Source organism: Anomaloglossus baeobatrachus, chromosome 6 (genome assembly GCF_048569485.1).
Source record: "Anomaloglossus baeobatrachus isolate aAnoBae1 chromosome 6, aAnoBae1.hap1, whole genome shotgun sequence".
Lineage (NCBI taxonomy): Eukaryota > Metazoa > Chordata > Amphibia > Anura > Aromobatidae > Anomaloglossus > Anomaloglossus baeobatrachus.
In genome coordinates this window covers 373,948,618-373,971,749 of record NC_134358.1, presented here as the reverse complement: position 1 = coordinate 373,971,749, position 23,132 = coordinate 373,948,618, and the positions used below count along the sequence as shown (strand labels likewise).

The 23,132-nt window shown below is 50.3% G+C and overlaps 1 protein-coding gene across 1 annotated transcript in view; it reads left to right on the top strand.

Annotated features, from left to right (window-relative positions):
• PKD1L1 (polycystin 1 like 1, transient receptor potential channel interacting) overlaps positions 1-23,132 on the top strand; it is an 884,746-nt gene that overhangs the window by 364,423 nt on the left and 497,191 nt on the right. Inside the window, exon 19 of the mRNA XM_075316120.1 lies at positions 22,084-22,216. Within this exon, the coding sequence (XP_075172235.1) occupies positions 22,084-22,216 (133 nt within the window). The remainder of the gene's footprint in view (positions 1-22,083; positions 22,217-23,132) is intronic.

Below are 23,132 nucleotides of genomic sequence, written 5' to 3'. Positions count from 1 at the left end.
CAGAATTGCCACATACATTATATGGGACAGTTCTGGGACTGTACCCGGCTCTTCCCGATTTGCCCTGGTGCGTTGGCAAATCGGGGTAATAAGGAGTTTTTGGCAGCCCATAGCTGCCAATAAATCCTAGATTAATCATGTCAGGCATCTCCCCGAGATACCTTCCATGATTAATCTGTAAGTGACAGTAAATAAACACTCACACACCCGAAAAAATCCTTTTTTAGAAATAAAAAACACAAACATATACCCTGGTTTACCACTTTAATAAGCCCGAAAAAGCCCTCCATGTCCGGCGTAATCCAGGATGGTCCAGCATCGCTTCCAGCTCTGCTGCATGGAGGTGACCGGAGCTGCAGAAGACACCGCTGCTCCTGTCAGCTCCACGCAGCTAATGAAGGCAATAGCGCGATCAGCTGAGCTGTCACTGAGGTTACTCGCGGCCAACGCTGAATACAGCTGATCGCGCTATTGCCTTCATTAGCTGCGTGGAGCTGACAGGAGCGGCGGATTGCTTGTAGCCAGGACACTACTGGTCAGATGAGGCCATTGTGCCTCATCTGACCACTAGTGTCCTGGCTACAAGCAATCCGATTGGAAGCATCAGCGATCCTGCTTGTATCTGCGTCTAAGCTAAGTTACACTTATATGAGCATGAAAATAATCTCTTTTCCCTCTATGAGGTTGGCTTTGGGTATGTTGCAATATTGTGTGCTGTGTATAGCAACGGAAGTATATAGGTTTACATGCGGGATGACAGATATTTAATTTATTGTCAGTCCTTGCTGCAAATGCAATGTTTTGTCATGACCATCCAGTGTGATTTTTCTTCTACAGAATATGACCTGTGACATCTTGACGTATCTATAGGGATAAGCGGGTCTCCAATGACGAACTTTCCCTTACCACTATACTTAAAAATAACAACACAGACAACGACTTTATTGCCGAATGGCCACAGCTTTATTAAACAGTACATATGTACCAAACTCGTGGCTCAACATGCCACCCCATTAACAACTGAACCTGTACATATATACATATTCTCCACAAAAATAACACCTGATAGGTCCATCCGAGAGGGTAACCATCATTCCTATCCCCCGGCCGTAACCTTCAACCGGCCCAGGGGACCACCTCGGCCGTGACCAACCGACCCGAGGTGTGGGGTAATTAACGTTCCATCGTTAATTACCCCTCCCCAGAACCTGCAGGACCTCCGCCCACAAGTTCCCATCCAATCGAAGCCACTCCCCCTGAGTGGCTTCATACCAACCAACCTACGGTCGGTACACCAAACCTCTCTGAACGGACCTATCACCCCGCTGTGACAAAAACTCAACAGAAAATCAACTCCCCCTTTTTTCTTTTTTTTTTTTTACATATTTTTTTTTTTGCGCATTATAGCAGGGCGAGTGGGCGGGACACGCTGTCTGTAGGACAAAAGGGGCAGTGACCTCTGCACTGACCCCTTTATACCCAGCACAACACCCCTCCCATAACATATCCCTCACCCAATCTCCTTTTCCGACTCCCCCACCAATCAAGTAGCCCCCACGTACACCTCTGAACTAACACTTAACTCTTTCCTACCCTAACCCTCCCGATCGTCATAGGGCCTATTCGCCCCTATGGGGCTCACTGCCCATCTTGACGTATCTATAGGGATAAGCGGGTCTCCAATGACAAACTTTCCCTTACCACTATACTTAAAAATAACAACACAGACAACGACTTTATTGCCGAATGGCCACAGCTTTATTAAACAGTACATATGTACCAAACTCGTGGCTCAACATGCCACCCCATTAACAACTGAACCTGTACATATATACATATTCTCCACAAAAATAACACCTGATAGGTCCATCCGAGAGGGTAACCATCATTCCTATCCCCCGGCCGTAACCTTCAACCGGCCCAGGGGACCACCTCGGCCGTGACCAACCGACCCGAGGTGTGGGGTAATTAACGTTCCATCGTTAATTACCCCTCCCCAGAACCTGCAGGACCTCCGCCCACAAGTTCCCATCCAATCGAAGCCACTCCCCCTGAGTGGCTTCATACCAACCAACCTACGGTCGGTACACCAAACCTCTCTGAACGGACCTATCACCCCGCTGTGACAAAAACTCAGCAGAAAATCAACTCCCCCTTTTTTCTTTTTTTTTTTTTAAATATTTTTTTTTTGCGCATTATAGCAGGGCGAGTGGGCGGGACACGCTGTCTGTAGGACAAAAGGGGCAGTGACCTCTGCACTGACCCCTTTATACCCAGCACAACACCCCTCCCATAACATATCCCTCACCCAATCTCCTTTTCCGACTCCCCCACCAATCAAGTAGCCCCCACGTACACCTCTGAACTAACACTTAACTCTTTCCTACCCTAACCCTCCCGATCGTCATAGGGCCTATTCGCCCCTATGGGGCTCACTGCCCATCTTGACGTATCTATAGGGATAAGCGGGTCTCCAATGACAAACTTTCCCTTACCACTATACTTAAAAATAACGACACAGACAACGACTTTATTGCCGAATGGCCACAGCTTTATTAAACAGTATATATGTACCAATCTCGTGGCTCAACATGCCACCCCATTAACAACTGAACCTGTACATATATACATATTCTCCACAAAAGTGACACCTGATAGGTCCATCCGAGAGGGCAACCATCATTCCTATCCCCCGGCCGTAACCTCCAAACGGCCCAGGGGACATCCTCGGCCGTGACCAACCGACCCGAGGTGTGGGGTAATTAACGTTCCATCGTTAATTACCCCTCCCCAGAACCTGCAGGACCTCCGCCCACAAGTTCCCATCCAATCGAAGCCACTCCCCCTGGCTTCATACCAACCAACCTACGGTCGGTACACCAAACCTCTCTGAACGGACCTATCACCCCGCCACAGACTGGCCAAGTGACCCCTTACTTGGCCCGGGCCCTCCACACCCCCAATGCTTGTTCCAATCCATCCCTCAAACCCAACATCCACAAATCCAAACCTATATCCGTGAGATAGACCCCATCTCGCCTCAAATACTGCTCGGTGGACTCCTCCAACTCCCTCTGACGAACCACCAAACCTCCATTCCGCGCTACGAATCTGCCAATCGCTCGATTCAATTTTACCCGGGCCCTGTTGATCCGATCCACCGACCTCGCGAAATGCCACTGCGTCCGGGCTATGATATCGGACCACACAATCACGATGCCAGGGAACACCCTCCACAAATGAAGCAAGTCCAACTTAATATCCCTTTTTAATTCTCTCGCCGCCCTCACTCCAAGGTCATTACCCCCCACATGCAGAATCAGAACATCAGGTTCCCGGTCAATACGGCTATAATACGCCACTTCAGGGCAAACTCTACCCCAAGTCATGCCCCAGATTCCGAGCCATTTCACACGGGCTTCCGACATCGCCACTCCGAGCTGCCGACCGTCCCGACGAACATCCGCCCGCAAAGCTCCCCAAAACACAAAGGAGTGCCCGAGAATCCACACGAGGCATGGACCTACAAAATATAAAGACCATGAATACAACAACACTTGCACAAGAAAAACTGCCCACCAAACACTAACTCAATCAATTAACCCTGTCACCAACCATCACCTAACCAGGTGTGGTCTAATATACAAACGAAACCTGGAAGATTCCCATCTCCCAATCCGCCGGATCCAATCCTCACTCAGCCCCAACCTAGCCGCTTCAGTCGCTGCTCCAATCCCAAAGGAGTGGGACCCTTAATCCTTTGGTTCCTCCCCCGCCCGTACTAAAGCCAACTTCAGCACTGCGATAAACTGGAATCGCGATAAAGCGGATCCATCCACATGCCTAAGGAAAACACCGGGGTAGCCACCCCGCACCTTCAAAAACTCCGTCACCTGAACCACTGGGCATAGGTGATGCCCTGGCAATTCAAACAATACCACCAGACGTCCGCGACCTATTTGATCCGTCTTTGAAAAACGCAGCCGGCACTCAACTCTATCCCTCCCAAGCGTAACATCCTCCAACAACAGTCCGCCTACTGCATGCCTGGCCGGGCTAACCAATTCTCCGATGCGAAAAGCCCTAAAGAATGTCAATACAAAGGCAACCGTAAACAAGTCTCGTTCATAAGCGGACGAGCAAATATCCCCCAAACACCCCACCAAACGAACCAACAAAGGAAACGCAATTGGCCGTCTCCTGTCTCACGACCGCACCCCCTTCCGAAAGCCCTTCATCGCCTGCCGCACCAGAAAATCCTTCGTCGCGTCCCGAACCCCTTGCAGTTTAAACAAGAAGGCCAACGCCGCCAACTTGTAACCTATCACCGAAACAGACCGACCTGCTGAAAAATCCCCTCTAATCAATGTCAAAACCCCCAGCACTCGGCCTGAATAACCAGGCTCCATAAAATCCACTTCCTCCAATTCCTCCTATTCCTGCCACACAGCCTGGTATCGGCACCAAGTAGCCTCAGCCACCGATCTCCTAATTCCCTCAAATGCTACACCGACGCCAGGTCCCACAGCCATTCCTGGCATAGTTCTCCCTCCTCGTCCGCTCCTGGCACCAGACTCCAGAACCTGCGGAACTGACACCGAGACAGTGCATCAGCCACCTCAATCTGCACCCCAGGCACATGCCGCGCCACCACACAAATGTTTAGCTCTAAGCAACGCAACACCAAATGTCTCAAATACCCCACTACCGGGGGCGATTTTGCCAACAAGGAATTGATCGAATGCACCACCGCCATGTTATCACAATGCATGCACAGCTTCTTGCCTGCAAATTCGGGGCCCCACAACTCCACTGCCACTATGATGGGAAAAAGTTCCAGCAGCGCCAAATTCTTTACCAACCTCATTTCCACCCAATGCCGTGGCCATTTGCCCACACACCAGTGCGTCTGAAAGATTGCCCCAAAACCTGAGGCCCCCGCCGCGTCCGTAAACAATTCCAGCTGGCTATTTGACAAAGCCTTGCTCATCCATAACGTCCGTCCATTGTAACGGTCGAGAAACGCATCCCACACCAGCAAATCTCCTTTCATCACCTTTGTCACTCTGACAAAATGATTCGGAGCTGTCACCCCCGCCGTCGCGCTCGCCAATCGCCTATTAAATATTCGCCCCATCGGCATAATGCGACAGGCGAAATTCAATTTTCCGAGCACTGACTGCAAATCCCGCAACCGCACCTTCTTAGCCCGGTACAACAACTGCACTGCCGCCTTCAAATCCCGCAGCTTGTCCTCTGGCAATCGGCATTCCATAGCCACTGTATCAATTTCAATGCCCAGGAAACACAGAGATGTCACCGGCCCTTCCGTTTTTTCCTGAACCAGCAGAATACCCAGGCTTCCCGCTATCCGCTCTAACGTAAATAACAACAAGGAACAAACCGAGGAGCCCGCCGGGCCAACACAAAAGAAATCATCCAAATAGTGTATCACTGAGTGAACACCCGCCACATCTCTGACTACCCATTCCACAAAAGAACTAAACGCTTCAAAATAAGCGCACGAAATGGAACAACCCATGGGCAGACACCGATCCGCATAGTATTCCCCATCCCACATGCACCCTAGGAGATGAAGACTCTCTGGGTGCACAGGAAGTAAACGAAAAGCTGCTTCCACGTCCGCCTTCGCCATCAGGGCCCCTTGCCCAGCTACCCGCACTAACTCTAATGCCTTGTCAAACGATACATAACAGACCGCTGACAATTCAGGTGAGATCCCATCATTCACTGAAAACCCTGCCGGATAAGACAAATGATGAATGAGCCGAAATTTATTCGGCTCCTTCTTGGGTACCACCCCCAGTGGCGAAATCCTTAAGTTGGAGAACGGCGGGTCCTTAAACGGGCCGGCCATCCTCCCCAACTCTACCTCTTTTTGCAGCTTTTCCCTCTCCACCCCTGGATGTTCTTTTGCGGACCTCAAGTTTCCACGACGCCCCAAACTTACATTGCCCTTCATTAAATTGCCAACAGGCACCTTTTCTCTGGCCAGCCGGGGACCCGCCACTCGCACCCGGGCTCCCGGCACCCCCACGAAAGGGCTGAGCCGGAGCCGTCATTAATCGCATCCACAAGGAAATATCCTTGTGGTCCCACCGGACACCAGGCCGCAGAGCCTTCCATTGCCGGAACTGCTCGTCATATCTCAGCCACCCTAAACCACCGTACACTCTGTACGCCTGCCCTATGGAATCCATGTAATCGAAAAGGGCGGAGCAATGCTCCGGCTCCTTTTCCCCAATCACACTGGCTAAGATCTCAAATGCCTGTAGCCAGTTAGTAAAAGTTCTTGGTATCAGCCTATACCTCCTCTTCTCCTCATCTTCCTTTTCATTCTTGGAGTCACTTGGCTTCACTTTGTCCAAGTTAAACTTTTCCAAGGGGAGCAGGGAAAAAATTTCCACATACTCCCCTTTCCATATCTTTTCCCTCACTTCCTTTTTCAAATGGTCCCCTAACGGACTTTCAAAACACACATAAACTTCACTCCGTGCCCTATCGTCCAACCGCACAACCTCGTCCTCTTTTTCCTTCTCCTTTTCCACGTCCTTATTCGCCTCCGCCCCAGGCGCTACGCCGTCCGCCTGTCCCACCACAACCGCCGACGCAGCTCCCTGTACTTCCATCTCGCGCGCTGGCACCACCAGCGGAACACCAACCAGGGGGCCCACCCAAGCCCCCGCCGGAGACCCAGGCCCGCTCCGACCTACCCTCTCAGCCGACAACCCCTGCAACACCCCTAACAATTGACCCCAAAATTCCGATCCAGGTAACCCCAACTGCCCGACCGCACTCGCGCCCAACATACTGCCCCCCGCGGAGGAACTCCCACCCCCGCCCCCACTACCCGCAACATTAAAACTATCAGTCGTCCTCTCACCGAGCTGCCTCTGAACCGAAGCCGGAGCAACCGTACCGCAAACGTCCCTCAGCCGATCCATCCGTCCTGCCGCCTCCTCCGGTCCTTCTTCCTCTCCTGAGTCCGAAATGCTGCTGAGGTCCTCAGGGGGGACCAGCGAGGGGACAGCCTGCACCTGGTGGCCGTCAACCCCCACGGTCACCGCACCCTGCACCTCCGGGCGTCTCCTGCTGGACCTTCTCCTCTTGGTGTGACGCAGCGTCCTGCCGCCATCCTTCCTGGCCGTTCTCACGCCTGCCTGCTGCGCTGTCATAGTCTCGCTTGCTGCTCCTGTGATTAACCCTCCCTGCCGATTGCAGGAAGGCCGTGCCGCTCTCGTCGAATGTAGGGAACTCCCCCCAGCCCGTTCCTCGCTGGGGGGGACCGTAATCACTGACCGCAGCACAGGGCCCTGCAGACTGCCGGACCCTGCCTCCGGTCCCCTCCTGCTGCTGTCCCGCTCTGCGCCGCCGCTCCGTCCGTTACCTCTCCCCTGCCGCCTGTAGGGAGTCTCCAACTCCGATCTCCGATGCTGGGCACCACCCCCAGCCCGCACTTCACTGGGGGCTGCCGCCGCTCCGGTCCGGGGCTGTGCAGGCCGCAAACCGGAAGTAGGCCTTGCCGATGCTCCGCCCACTTCCGGCCCACGGGATCTCCGGCGAGGATTCCTCCCGGTGGCCGGAGACGCTCCCGAAGGTGGGTAAGGAGGGCTCCGCTGCCCCGGAGGGTCCCCGAGGGGGCTCCTAGATCTTGTTCTCCCCACGCCGGAGGAGTAGCGCTCCGGTGGTCGCGCCCGCCAAGCGCGTGTCACAGGTCCGGGCTAGGAGTAGGAGCCATAACCGGTCCAGCCCCACAGACTGCCTCCAGCTGCTCCCGCAGCGCGTGCACTCCGATGGCCTCAGAGGCCTCCCGCACAAGTTCTAACAGCGCAGCTAGGTCAGCCATAACCGGTCAGGGATGCAACAGCACAGGAGGACACGCTGTCTGTAGGACAAAAGGGGCAGTAACCTCTGCACTGACCCCTTTATACCTAGCACAACACCCCTCCCATAACATATCCCTCACCCAATCCCCTTTTCCGACTCCCCCACCAATCAAGTAGCCCCCACGTACACCTCTGAACTAACACTTAACTCTTTGCTACCCTAACCCTCCCGATCGTCATGGGGCCTATTCGCCCCTATGGGGCTCACTGCCCATCTATTTATTCTGCTGTTATGTTGCATTGTGAGTTGAATAATATTTATTGACCACTCACTGTGACACTTCTCAGGTACAATCTGAATTGGATTTGGATGTGTACTTTAAATTGAGTGTACTGGTTTACAAACATTTAAGACATTGTAGGATTTATATGCACAGCACTTTCTTGTCCTTATTGGTTGCACAGCACTAGTGCACTTTATTGGTGGTTTTTATAGCCTCTAGGGGTTTGTAACATACATTAAACTTTAAGCCACCATCTAGGAGTACGGGCGCATAATTTGCTGTTCTTTGAGTGACCCTGGTTCTGCCAATTTATTCTTTATGTGTGGCAGTATGGACATATTAGGACTATAACTATAGTGCAGTAACCACTGTGTACCACTGCACTCCTGTCTTCCCAGAATAGCTGCACTTGAGTACAGCGCAGGGACAGGAGGGCAAGCCGTCGGTGAGTGGGGGCGCCATTCTCGTTCATTTAGGGTGCCGACCTCCGCGGCAAGGCAGGGACCTTATAGGGGATTTGACCAAACCCCGTTCTGCACAATAGCACTTTATGTCTTTTTATCTATATTTTGGTTGTTTTGTGTGGGGATTTCCAATTTTAACCATTACTGTCACAAACCACCGGGGGGTCACTCAGAAATCCCCCGCGCTGGCTACCAGTACGTCACAATCGGGGGGTAGCAAGGGGGCGTCCCCCTCCTTTATACCTCCCGACCGACAGACAGAGCACGTGACGCGCTCTCTAGCGCCCCTCTTATAGTCAGGCCAATTATGGAATTGCCCGACCATAAGCAAGGAGGCCGCTATACTACTTATGCCGATTATTGAAGGGCCCCCGGCGAGAGAAGGGTATATATTCCCCCGACCTCCGCGGGCGGAATATATAAACTCTCCCCGAATCTCACTGGCCTCCCCACAATAATCCTTGGCACAACTCGCTGCCACCAACCGATTTACGGTAACTATTAGCCGAACACACAGACGTGGGATTCAAGATCGAGATAACAGAACAGCTCAAGATTAATTATATAATTTAATCGCCTAAAGCACACTAGAAACTACAATATATACAATAGGGAATCTACAGAATATACAGTTATGTCAGAGTACAGTTACAGATAAAGCATGGGTTACAACAGGTATGCAATTCAATCAGTTACCTTGTGCGTCTGGCCACAGGGGGGCGCTGTAGACCAGGTTTCCAGGAACTCTCTCACAGGTCTGTCCCAACCAGGCCCCCGAGCAGAAGAACGCTGGAAAATGGCCGAAGTAGGGTTATCAACCTGGGCAGATCCAGGTCCCCTCCTACCTTAGTGACCTCACAGGGAAGCACTGCCACTCCCCCTGCATGGATCAGAATTATCCAGCAAAGGGGATTTTGGCTATAACTTTGCCTGGGAGCGTCGTAGGCAGACGCCAATGCTCTCATTGTGACAGTTATGAATTTAGCCACAGAACGAGGGGACTCATGACCTGTCTGCCAGTTCCCCATTGGCTGATATCACGCCTGGGGCATTTCCCAATGTCCTGTTCCCATAAAAAGGGGGTGCCGGCATCGTCCACATGCGGAGACACCATTTTTATGGTTGCCATATTTATCGGAAATATGGCTTGCGAGATATGAACCATTTTTTACTGGAGTCGTTCTGTCTGGCTATTTCCATAGCCTTGCTAACTAGCTAGCAGCTCCTACTACAGGGTGACGGCAGGGAGTCATCCTGTGTCCATTGTCCTAAAGCCACCTAATTTCCATATCACAGGACATGGCCATGGATTTGTTGCTAAACCAGTTGTGTGAAGGGAAGGGGGTAGTGACACCAGGAGAGGGCTTCCTGACATGACTTGAATGTCATGATTTATCGTCATATCTCCGGATTTACCTCACACCTCCCCCCTTTTGAGGGCGCTAGGGGGCAGCACACTCCGGTGTTCCCCCGTGCGCCCGTCCGCGACCTCTCCTTGTCGGGACAGCCCGTCTGCGTTACCGTGGTCACGGCCCCTTTTGTGGCGAATGGTGAAGTTGTATTGCTGGAGCGCAAGGCTCCATCGCAACAATCGCCCATTCGTCCCAGAGACGGTGTGCAACCAGCTGAGGGGATTGTGGTCCGTCTCCACGATGAAGTGGCGCCCGTATAGATAGGGTTGCAGACGCTGCAGGGCCCACACTATGGCCAGGCACTCCTTCTCCATCGTGGAATAGGCAACTTCCCTTGGTAACAGCTTCCTGCTCAGGTACAAGACTGGGTGCTCTTGGCTCGCAGAGTCCACCTGGCTGAGCACCGCACCGAGGCCGAAGTCACTGGCGTCGGTCTGTACTACAAACGGCCGCGTGAAGTCGGCTGCCTGTAGCACGGGCGGGCTGGACAGGGCGTCCTTTAGGGCCCGGAAGGCTGTCTCGCAGTCCATTGTCCAATCGACTGCAGAGGGCAGCTTCTTCTTGGTGAGGTCCGTCAAGGGCTTTGCCAGGCTACTATAGCATGGAACAAACCTCCTATAGTACCCAGCGGTCCCCAAGAAGGACATCACCTGCTTCTTGGTCCTGGGGGTGGGCCAGGATGCGATGGCCTCCACTTTCTCAGGCTCGGGCTTCAGCGTTCCCCCACCTACCCGGTGACCGAGGTACTGGACCTCGCTCATGGCCAGCTGACACTTTCCCGGCTTGATGGTCAAACCTGCCCGGTGGATCCGCCTGAGCACCTGTGCTAGATGCTCTAGGTGGTCCTCCCAGGTGGGACTGAAGACGGCAATGTCATCCAGGTACGCGGCCGCGTACCCTTCAAGTCCCTTGAGCAGGGTGTTGACCATCCGCTGGAAAGTGGCAGGGGCATTCCTCATCCCGAATGGCATCACCGTGGACTCGTACAGTCCAAATGGGGTAATAAAGGCAGAGCGTTCCCTGGCCTTGCGAGTCAGGGGGATCTGCCAATATCCCCGGCTCAGGTCCATGATGGTCAGGTACTGAGCCCCGGCCAACTGATCGAGCAGGTCATCGATGCGTGGCATTGGGTACGCATCGGCGACCGTGACAGCATTGAGCCCCCTGTAGTCCACGCAGAACCGAGTGGTTCGGTCCTTCTTAGGGACGAGGACTACAGGCGAGGCCCAAGCGCTGTTGGATGCCTGGATCACCCCCAGCTCCAGCATCTCGTCAATCTCCTGGCGCATGTGTTGCTGCACCTCCAGGGAGACCCGATATGCTGAACGCCGGATCGGGGGATGATCCCCAGTGTCCACGTGATGGACAGCCAAGTCAGTCCTTCCGGGCTGGTTGGTAAACAACCCCCGGAAGGGGTGTAGGGTGGCCCACAGCTGGGACCGTTGGTCCTCCAAGAGCTGGTGGCCAACCTCTACATCCTCAATGGATCCGCCTGCCCTAACCTGGGCTAGCATATCCAAGAGGGTTTCCGCTTCTCCCTCCTCGGGCAGGTTGCACACGGGGAGCGCACATGCCTCCCGCTCATGATGTGCCTTCATCATGTTCACATGGAAGGGCTTCCGCCTTCCACGGGCAGGGTCCAGGGTGACCAGGTACGTCACAGGGTTGAGCTGCTGGTACACGAGGTATGGGCCTTCCCAGGCTGCCTGAAGCTTGTCCTGTGGTACGGGGACCAGTACCCACACCTCTTGACCCACTTGGTAGGTCCTCTCACAAGCGTTCTGGTCGTACCAACGCTTCTGATCAGCCTGGGCTTGAGCCATATTGTCGTGTACCAGTTGCGTCAAGGCCTGCATTTTGTCCCGGAAGCGCATGACATACTCGATAACCGACACTCCAGGGGTGGCCAAATCCCCTTCCCAAGCCTCTTTCACCAGAGCCAGGGGGCCCCGCACACGTCGCCCGTACAGGAGCTCAAACGGTGAGAATCCTGTTGAGGCCTGTGGAACCTCCCGGTAAGCAAATAACAGGTGGGGGAGATACCGCTCCCAGTCACGCCCATGGGAGTCGACCAACATCTTAAGCATCTGCTTTAAGGTGCCATTGAACCGCTCGCACAGGCCATTAGTCTGTGGATGGTACGGGCTGGCCACCAGATGTCGCACCTGGACTTGCTTACAGAGGGTCTCCATCAGCTGGGACATGAATTGGGTCCCCCGGTCGGTGAGCATTTCCTGGGGAAAACCCACTCGGGAGAAAATCTCCAGCAATGCGGTGGCCACCTTGTCAGCCCGAATGGACGACAAGGCCACTGCTTCTGGGTACCGGGTGGCATAGTCCACTACCGTCAGTATGAAGCGTTTCCCGGAGCTGCTGGGGATGGCCAGCGGGCCGACCAGATCCACAGCCACCCTCCTGAAAGGCTCATCGATGATGGGCAGAGATACCAGTGGGGCTTTGGGGCGTGGCCCCGCCTTCCCCACTCTCTGACAGGTTTCACACGAACGGCAGTAGGCAGCCACATCGGCCCCCATTTTTGGCCAGTAGAAATGCTGGTTTAACCTGGCCTTGGTCTTAGCGATCCCTAGGTGTCTGGCCATCGGAATCTCATGTGCGATCCGCAACAACTCCGTCCGGAACGGATAGGGTACCACCAACTGTCGGTCCCTGGGCCACGCCTCCGGTGAACCCTGCTGGACCGTGGCCCGGTACAGCCGTCCTTGGTCCCAGACCACTCGCTCCGGGTCCGAGTCCGAGGGAGGCTGTGCCGCCTGCTCCTTTAGAGCTTTCAGGCTGTCGTCAGCTTCTAACGCTGCCTGAAACCCCTGACTAGATGTGGCCAGAATCGACGAGACTGTCACATCTTCGGTCAGTACCCCGGGACCTGTGTCCTGGCCTCCACCTGACTCGGCTGCCACTTGGTCAGAAGGGGAAGAGCTATCGGACCTCCGGGAGGCCCCTTGGCTTCCAGCACTCCCACTGCGGGTGACAGCGGCCACAGCCGCTGCGACCGTGGGTCGTGCCTGCTCCTCCTCCGTTCCTGACCAAGTCGCCGGTTCAGGCAGACCTACCTGGCTTCCTGACACCCCGGTTGTGGGGGAACCCTGCACCGAGATCTTACCTGGGAGCACTTCCGCTCCTGGACCGGCCCCAATCTCACCTGCCTGTTCCCCTCCTGCAGCAACAGAACCCCGCTGTGAAATCTCTGGGGACCCCACATTTGCTGTGGTAGCCCCCACCCCACACACTGGTCCTCCCCCTGCAGCACCCTGCTCTCTGCTTATCCCTGCAGAGGGCAGCAGATCCCAGCTCACAGGCTGGTTACTTGTAGAGGCATTGTCACACCTTTCTCTGACCCCCTCCCCTGTCACAGCTGCAGCTGCGTGTGTGTCTATGGTGTCTGTGCAAGCAGAAATATCAGAGTTCACTCCCTCCTCCCTTACATCATTCATAGATAACACATTAACATTGTCCGGAGGCACGTCAGCACTGGCTGAAGGTTCAGCCTTTGGGGCGGGGCCAAACTGGGAGGTTATTTGCCCCAAATCTGTCCCAAGTAGCACGTTTGCAGGGATCCGATCAGTTACCCCCACCTCCCTCACCCCTCGCCCTGCGCCCCAGTCCACATAAATGTCAGCAACAGGCAGCGCCGGGTCAATGCCTCCAATCCCGGAGACAGCGAGGGTTTTTCCAGGGATCAAGTCTTGGGGGGACACCATCTCAGGCCGCACCAGAGTCACCTCCGAGGCGCTGTCTCGCAGTCCTATGGTCACAGACTGGCCGACGGTGACAGGTTGGAAGCTGTCCAGGGACCTACCACCACCCCCACCCACACAATACACCTTGGGCGGCCCTTGGGACGGGGACGGAGCCGGGGCCTTGGGACGCTGAGGGCACATGGCCTTGAAGTGTCCAGGTAGGTTGCACTGGTGGCACCGTCTTGGTTCTGCCACGGGCCTGGAGAGGGGAGTTGAGGGGGACACCCCCTGCAGTCTAGGGGCAGGTGGGGCAGTCGCAGAGTTCATCTTACCCCCTCTCCAGGTGCTGCTGGTGGCTGCTCTCCTGGCTTCAGGAGCCCGATTGTTGGTGTAGTCATCTGCCAGGGCAGCTGTAGCCGTGGATCCCTTTGGCTTCTGGTCTCGGATGAACTGGCGGAGATCCTCAGGGCAGTTCCACAAGAGTTGCTCCGTGATGAACAAGTCCAGGATCTCCGGTCCGGTGGAAAGCTGCAGGCCTTGGGTCCAGTGGTCGGCAGCTCGGGCAAGTGCCCGCCGGTGGTCAGCCCAGGAGTCCTTTGGTCCCTTCTGCAGCGTCCGGAACTTCTTGCGGTAGGACTCCGGGGTGAGGTTGTACTGTTGGATCAGGGCCCGCTTGATGGTGTCGTAGCCCTGATCCGCCTCAGCAGGCAAGTCCCCAAGGATATCCAGGGCCTTACCCCTTAAACGGGGGGTCAGGTATTTGGCCCACTGGTCCTTGTTCAGATGATGCTGCAAGCAAGTCCGTTCAAAAGCAGTCAAGAAAGAGTCCAAGTCTCCATCCTTCTCCAGCACTGGGAAGTCCTCAACACGGACCTTTGGAAGTTTGGTGTCTGGAAGGTCACAAGTGGCTGATGAGGGCCGGAGCTGAGCTAGCTGCAGCTGGTAGTTACGCTCTGCCTGGCGCTCTTCACGCGCTGCTTGCCGCTCACGCTCGGCCATGAGTTCCTTGTAGCCCTCCCGGTCTCCAGCCTGGCGTAGGGCCATAGCCATTTGAAGAAGGCTATCCGAGCCTCCCAGGCTCGGTGGAATGGCACGTGGTGATCTGCGGCCCGCTGCGGAGCCTGGTGCTTCACTGTCCATTGCAGAGCGGAGGGCTGGCATCTGGCTCGTTGAGGACCCTTGGGCGAGCTGCTCCTCATCTTGTCCAGCAGTGCCCGGTTGTGCAATGTCCTCTGCAGAGCTGTTTTCTGGCGTCGAGCTCCTGGAGGACTCGTGGGCAACCTCCTCATTGCTGTCCACAGCACCGTCCTCCCTCTCTTCGGCTCCTGCTTTAGCATTGGCCAGTTGCATAGCTCTGCTCCTGGTGCCATCAGCCATTCTTGCAGACTTTTGGTCACTGACACAGAACTGACACCTGATGCCTCCACACACCTTACAGTATCTGCACTCTGACACTCTAGTGTTGAGCTGGTCTGAAGACCCCAGCAGCCACAGCTGCTGCAGGCAGTCTTTAGTGTCTGGGAGTATGGGTCTCACACTCACACACACTATTATCTCGATCCCACCGCTATGCCACCAATATGTCACAAACCACCGGGGGGTCACTCAGAAATCCCCCGCGCTGGCTACCAGTACGTCACAATCGGGGGGTAGCAAGGGGGCGTCCCCCTCCTTTATACCTCCCGACCGACAGACAGAGCACGTGACGCGCTCTCTAGCGCCCCTCTTATAGTCAGGCCAATTATGGAATTGCCCGACCATAAGCAAGGAGGCCGCTATACTACTTATGCCGATTATTGAAGGGCCCCCGGCGAGAGAAGGGTATATATTCCCCCGACCTCCGCGGGCGGAATATATAAACTCTCCCCGAATCTCACTGGCCTCCCCACAATAATCCTTGGCACAACTCGCTGCCACCAACCGATTTACGGTAACTATTAGCCGAACACACAGACGTGGGATTCAAGATCGAGATAACAGAACAGCTCAAGATTAATTATATAATTTAATCGCCTAAAGCACACTAGAAACTACAATATATACAATAGGGAATCTACAGAATATACAGTTATGTCAGAGTACAGTTACAGATAAAGCATGGGTTACAACAGGTATGCAATTCAATCAGTTACCTTGTGCGTCTGGCCACAGGGGGGCGCTGTAGACCAGGTTTCCAGGAACTCTCTCACAGGTCTGTCCCAACCAGGCCCCCGAGCAGAAGAACGCTGGAAAATGGCCGAAGTAGGGTTATCAACCTGGGCAGATCCAGGTCCCCTCCTACCTTAGTGACCTCACAGGGAAGCACTGCCACTCCCCCTGCATGGATCAGAATTATCCAGCAAAGGGGATTTTGGCTATAACTTTGCCTGGGAGCGTCGTAGGCAGACGCCAATGCTCTCATTGTGACAGTTATGAATTTAGCCACAGAACGAGGGGACTCATGACCTGTCTGCCAGTTCCCCATTGGCTGATATCACGCCTGGGGCATTTCCCAATGTCCTGTTCCCATAAAAAGGGGGTGCCGGCATCGTCCACATGCGGAGACACCATTTTTATGGTTGCCATATTTATCGGAAATATGGCTTGCGAGATATGAACCATTTTTTACTGGAGTCGTTCTGTCTGGCTATTTCCATAGCCTTGCTAACTAGCTAGCAGCTCCTACTACAGGGTGACGGCAGGGAGTCATCCTGTGTCCATTGTCCTAAAGCCACCTAATTTCCATATCACAGGACATGGCCATGGATTTGTTGCTAAACCAGTTGTGTGAAGGGAAGGGGGTAGTGACACCAGGAGAGGGCTTCCTGACATGACTTGAATGTCATGATTTATCGTCATATCTCCGGATTTACCTCACAATTACCAATAAAGTATTTGTTTTAAGGGTTTTTTCCACGGTTTTCTGACTATTACCCCTTAAGGTTTATCCTATACGGTCTCTTTAGAGGTTACTTTCCCAGTACTCGGGCCGCTACATTGGACTAACATAACACACGTTATGCGTTACCAATAAGGTTCTGAAATGGTAGGGAATCAAGGGCCAGGGTCCAGGGTGTCCAGATCCTAAGAAATTTATCCACTGAGTCATTGGTTTCTGCCGTTAGGGACTCCATCCTGTGGATGATGGCCATCTCCGCATACCACTCCCTCACAGATGGCACCCCAGTCAATCTCCAGTATATCGGGATCACCATGCGTGCCGCCGTAAGACAGTAACTCAGAAGGCCCGCTTTCTGTGATTTAAGCGATCTCGGGAGAATTGAAAGCAGCGCCATCTGAGGGGAACCCACCAACTGCTCTCCGCAAATCACAGAGTATGCTTTGAACACGGACTTCCAGAAAGGTTGTATCAATGGGCAGTCCCACCAGATATGCAGCATTGTCCCCTTTCCCCGTCCGCACCTCCAGCAGCTATCTGAGACCCCAGGAAATATTGCGTGTAGAGTATCCGGGCACTTGTACCAACGGGTCAGAATCTTATAATTTTTTTCCTGTGCTGCACAGGCGATGGAAAATTTATGAGTGAGGATAAAAGACTTTTTCCAGTCCTCCTCAGGAATGGAAGTCCCCAAATCTCTATTCCACTTCTCGATATATTTAAGGTCTCCCATGTCCGCCTTTGTAATCAGGAAGGAGTAAACCAGAGACGAGAGATGCCTGGGAGAATCCTCCTGCAAAAACAATTGTTCAAATTTTCAAATTTTGTGGGCTGAGCCGCAAAAAGCCCAAGTCTGTTGTCAACCATCAAGAAGGACCTAAGTTGAAGGTATTCCAGCCAAGCCGTTGGATGCCGACCCTCTGGGAGCAAAAGGGCTGAAAAAGGGGATACTTCCAAACCGTGCAAAGTCTGGGCTATCTGTTTGTCCTCACCCCTCCTCCAACATAAGAAACGCTTGACTCCCATCCCTGGGGGGAACTCTGGGTTAGAGAAGAGTGGTGAGAGTGGAACAGGACCTCTTGAGAGAGATCCCTGCCTGCAACATCCCAGACCCTCAGGAATGCCCTAAGAAACTCTGCCTCCCCATCTATCCGTCTCCTCTGCGACGGTGTGATCCACGGGAGGAACCGCAGGGGTGTTTCGGAGCAAACCTGCTCCAGACTCACCCATTGTTTAGTGCTCCTATTAAATTGCCAATCCATTAGTCTCAGCAGAAGAGATGCCTTGTGGTACTTTTTAAAGTCTGGCAACCCTGCCCCCCCTCTCCCTTAACTCTACTCAATACTCTCCTCCCCACCCGAGAGCTCCTCCCTCCCCACACAAATTTGTTAATAATCGACTGTATTTTGGTAAAGAAAAACGATGGTAGTGCTCTAGGGGCCGTTTGAAAGCTATATAGAAAACGAGGGAGAACATCCATCTTGATGACATTAATACGTCCAAACCAGGACAGTTTCTGTCTATCGATTTGTTTAAGATCTCTTATAGTGCGTTCCAACAAAGGGACGTAATTGAGGTGAAAAATCTTGGTACTGTCCCGTGGTACCGCCACCCCCAGATAAGTAAGGGCCGATGTCTGCCATCTAAAAGGAAAGTTGGATGCAATATGATCTACTTCCCTCCCAGGCAGAGTGAAATTCAAAACTTCTGATTTATTATAGTTAACTTTAAAGTTGCTTATATGTCCGAAGTTCTTAATTTCCTTAGCCAAGGAGGGAAAGGATATGTGAGGCTGTGTAATGTATAGGAGGAGGTCATCTGCATATAATGCCGCTTTACAATGATGCTCTCCCACTTCTATCCCTTTTATATCTGGGTTCTGTCTAATGGCCAAAGCCAAATGCTCCATTACGAGAACAAATAGGAGGGGGGATAAGGGACAACCCTGTCTGGTACCATTTTTTATGCTAATTGGCGCGGACAAGGACCCATTTACCTTTATTCTGGCAGTCGGTGTACTATAAAGGGAGGCCACTCCTCTAAGGAACCTGTCACCTATCCCCACCTGTCTCAAAGATGCCCACATGAAACTCCAGCTGACCCGGTCGAAGGCTTTCTCTATGGAAAGTAAACACATAGGTAGTGCTTTTGCCTTCGCCCGAGCCAGCAGAAGAAACGTCTTATTCGTGTTGTCTCTTGCGTTTTTTGGGATATTTTATTCACTGTGCTCACTATAAGGAAAAACTAACATATAAATATGATGTCTCAGATTAGCACGAGTTCATAGATACCAAACATGTTTACTTTTATCTAAGAAAGTGAGTGAGCAGACATTACTCTCTAAATACTTTTATCTAATAGGTTAAAAAAAATTCAGAAGATTGTCCAAAAAAAGAATTGCGCTTTTGTTGCAATTTTCCACGACTCGTTGTGTTCTCATTTTTGGGATCTGGGGCTCAGTGATGGCTTATTTTTTGTGGCTTGAGCTGGCATTTTTAATTATTCCATTTTTGTGGTATATTTTGATCGCCTGTTATTGCATTTTTAAAAAAATTAGCGGCGACCAAAAAACGTAGTTTTGGCGTTTTGAAATTTTTTATTGCCACGCCAATCAGATTAATTGATTTTATATTTTGATAGATCGGGCATTTCCGAATGCAGTGATACCAAATATGTGTATATTTTATTTTTTTGTAACTGTTTTCTCTTCAATGGGGTGAATGGGTTGTGATTTGAACTTTTAGGTTTTTATTTTTTTCATATATTTTTAAAACTTTTTTTTTTTACATTTTTTTTATTTATTTTACTAGTCTCGCTAAAGGACTTTATGGATCAGCAGTCTGATTTCTTGTTCATTTCTGTTGGTCAGAGCTTTGCAGCTCTGATCAGCGGGAATGCAACATTCCTGTCAGTTCGCACAGGAATTAGGAAGGATCGCCGGTCACAGCGACGTCGCAGGGCAGGTAAGTGCGTGTAACGCTGCTGTAGCGATAATGTTCACTACGGCAACGATCAACACATATCGGCCGTACGACGGGGGCGGGTGCTATCGCGCTCGGCATCGCTAGCATCGGCTAGCGCTGTCGCAGCGTGTAATACCTGCTTTAGAATTAACTGGGCAACAAATTGTGGGATCTATATTCTTGTTCTATCTGTTGCAAAAGTGAAAATTTGGGGCTTAAGCAACATTTTAGAGAAAAAAAATTACATTTTTTTTAATCCACTTTGCATTAATTCTTCTGTAGCTTCTAGTTAACACATTTCCTGACACCAGTTTTGAAGTATTTGAGGGGTGCAGTTTATAAAATGGTATCACTTTTGGGGAGTTTCTAATATAAATAGGTTCCTAAAGAAATAGGTTTTGTACATTTCTTGAAGAAAATGAAAAATTGCTGTTACGCTTTTAACCCTTCTAACATCCTGACAAAATAAAATGATGGTTTTGAAAAAAGTGATGCAGATGTAAATTAGACATATAGTAAATGTTAGGTATTAACTATTTTGTACAGCATGCAGAACTGGTTTAAGAATATAAAAATTAAAAGTTTGCAAATTGCTAATTTTTAAACATTTTTGCCAAAATTCTGATATTTTCACAAATAAACACAAAAAATATTTCTGGCAGAGAAAGAAGCAAATTTGTCTCATACTTTATAACACAAAGTTGCCTATTTTTATTTGTACTAATGATTTGGGAAATAAAAATGAAAACCATGATTACGCTTTAATGTTATCAAATTTTGTGTAGTACCTGTGTGTTGAAAATGCTCACAATACCCCTGGTTAAAATCTTTGAGAAGTATAACTGCCAATATGGGGTCATTGTGGTTTTTTTTGCTGCTTAGGCACCTTATGGGACCTGAAAATGTGAATGGTTCCTGCCGTTTGTATAGAGGTTTCTGAGCACAAGTGGGATATCAATGAACTTAAGCGGGCTTTACACGTTGCGACATCGGCAACGATATATCGTTGGGGTCACATCGTTAGTGACGCACATCCGGCGCCGTTACCGAAATCGCAGCGTGTAACGCAAATGAGCGACGGTCAACGAGCACAAAAACGTCAAAAATCGTTGCTCGTTGTCACGTCGCTCATTTCCATAATATCGCTGCAGCGACAGGTACGATGTTGTTTGTCGTTCCTGCGGCAGCACACATTGCTGTGTGTGACACCGCAGGAGCGACAGACATCTCCTTACCTGCCTCCACCGGGAAAGGAGGAATGAAGGAAGTGGGCGGCATGTACCGGTCGCTCATCTCCGCCCCTCCTTTTCTATGGGGCGGCGGTTCAGTGACGCTGCTGTGACGTCGCTTTGACGCTGAACGAACCGCCCCCTTAGAAAGGAAGCGGATCGCCGGTCACAGCGACGTCGCAGGGCAGGTAAATGCGTGTAACGCTGCCGTAGCGATAATGTTCACTACGGCAGCGATCAACACATATCGGCCGTACGACGGGGGCGGGTGCTATCGCGCTCGGCATCGCTAGCATCGGCTAGCGCTGTTGCAGCGTGTAATACCTGCTTTAGAATTAACTGGGCAACAAATTGTGGGATCTATATTCTTGTTCTATCTGTTGCAAAAGTGAAAATTTGGGGCTTAAGCAACATTTTAGAGAAAAAAAATTACATTTTTTTTAATCCACTTTGCATTAATTCTTCTGTAGCTTCTAGTTAACACATTTCCTGACACCAGTTTTGAAGTATTTGAGGGGTGCAGTTTATAAAATGGTATCACTTTTGGGGAGTTTCTAATATAAATAGGTTCCTAAAGAAATAGGTTTTGTACATTTCTTGAAGAAAATGAAAAATTGCTGTTACGCTTTTAACCCTTCTAACATCCTGACAAAATAAAATGATGGTTTTGAAAAAAGTGATGCAGATGTAAATTAGAAATATAGGAAATGTTAGGTATTAACTATTTTGTACAGCATGCAGAACTGGTTTAAGAATATAAAAATTAAAAGTTTGCAAATTGCTAATTTTTAAACATTTTTGCCAAAATTCTGATATTTTCACAAATAAACACAAAAAATATTGACCTACCGTAAGTTTACCAATAACATAAAGTACAATGTTTTACGGAAAAACATTTTTAAAATCAATGAGCTATGTTGAAACATTCCACAGTTCTTACCACATAAATTGACACTGGTCAGATTTAAAAAAATTGGACTTGGTCTGTCACTAACAGGTTATTATCAATTGGGCTATATGTAATTTACTGGAAATCTATCTAATTTAAATAAAATTTTGGAAAAAAATGGTGAATTTAAATTTCTAAAGGTTTGATCATCTCTAGTTACAAACCTTACCAAAACCTAGCTGCTTCTGAAGAAATTAGCCGTTAAAAAAATGTTAGTGCTGACATTGAGTGGTAACATTTACATTATCTAAGCTCACACAACTTTCAGAATCATTACCATATTTAATGGGACATGTATGTAGATTTTTCATCTATATCTTCAATTTTTGAATATTACCGTAACTCGTGTTTTATTTTAGAGAAGGAGAATACACAGTGAATGTTTCAATCTCTAACAATGTCAGCTCTGCATTCTTAACCAAACAAATATTTGTAGTCAAGGAACATTGTCATCCTCCACCAGTAAAAAATATGGGACCACTGAAAGTACAGGTAGGCGTAAAAGGTTTTTTTTCATTATTTAACTTTGTCATTTTTTTCTCTGAGAAATAAGAATGCAAATGGAATTTATAGCAACATTATTTACATCTTTATTAATATATATACATCTTTATTAATTCAGTGATACATGTGTATACCATACATCAAAGTGTAGCTGTCAGTTGAATCAAATGTTAATATGAAAGTTCATTCTTGTATATCTCATAATAGCTGTGCCATTTGTCCACTTTTTGATCCTTTCAGATGAAAAAAGGACTTCTTTCATTTCTCTGAACAGCAGCAGGACTCTACTGTACTGGCTTAGCTGTCAGCACTATGCACTCCTGACTTCCATCCCATTTCCACAATGCATTGCAGTATACAATCATGGCAGGAAGTGTTGGCACCCTTGAAATTGTTCCACAACATGAATTATTTCTTTCAGACTATTATTACAATAGTTTGTTATACACATGTTTATTTTCTTTGTGTATATTGAAACAACACAAAAAAAAGAAAAACAGAAAAAGTCAAATTGGACATAGTTACACACAAAACCCCAAAATGGGCAGGACAAAATTGTTGGCACCCTTATGTTAGGTTGCACATCCTATGGAATAAAGAACTGCAATCAACCTCTTCATATTATCATCAACAAGCTTCTTACATCTCTCAACTGGAATTTTTAATTTGGGACCACTCTTCAGGTGCAAACAGTTTCAGGTCTCTTATATTTGAATAGTGCTATCTCCCAACAGCAATTTTAAGATCTCTCCATAAGTGTTCAATTGAAATTAGATCCGGACCCATTGCTGACCACTTTACAACTCTCCAGTGCCTTGTTTCTGTCATGCCTTGGGTTCGGGACTCGATCCGGTATCATTGTGCCTCGGAGTGACCTTTGACTCTGCCTTGTCCTTCATACCAC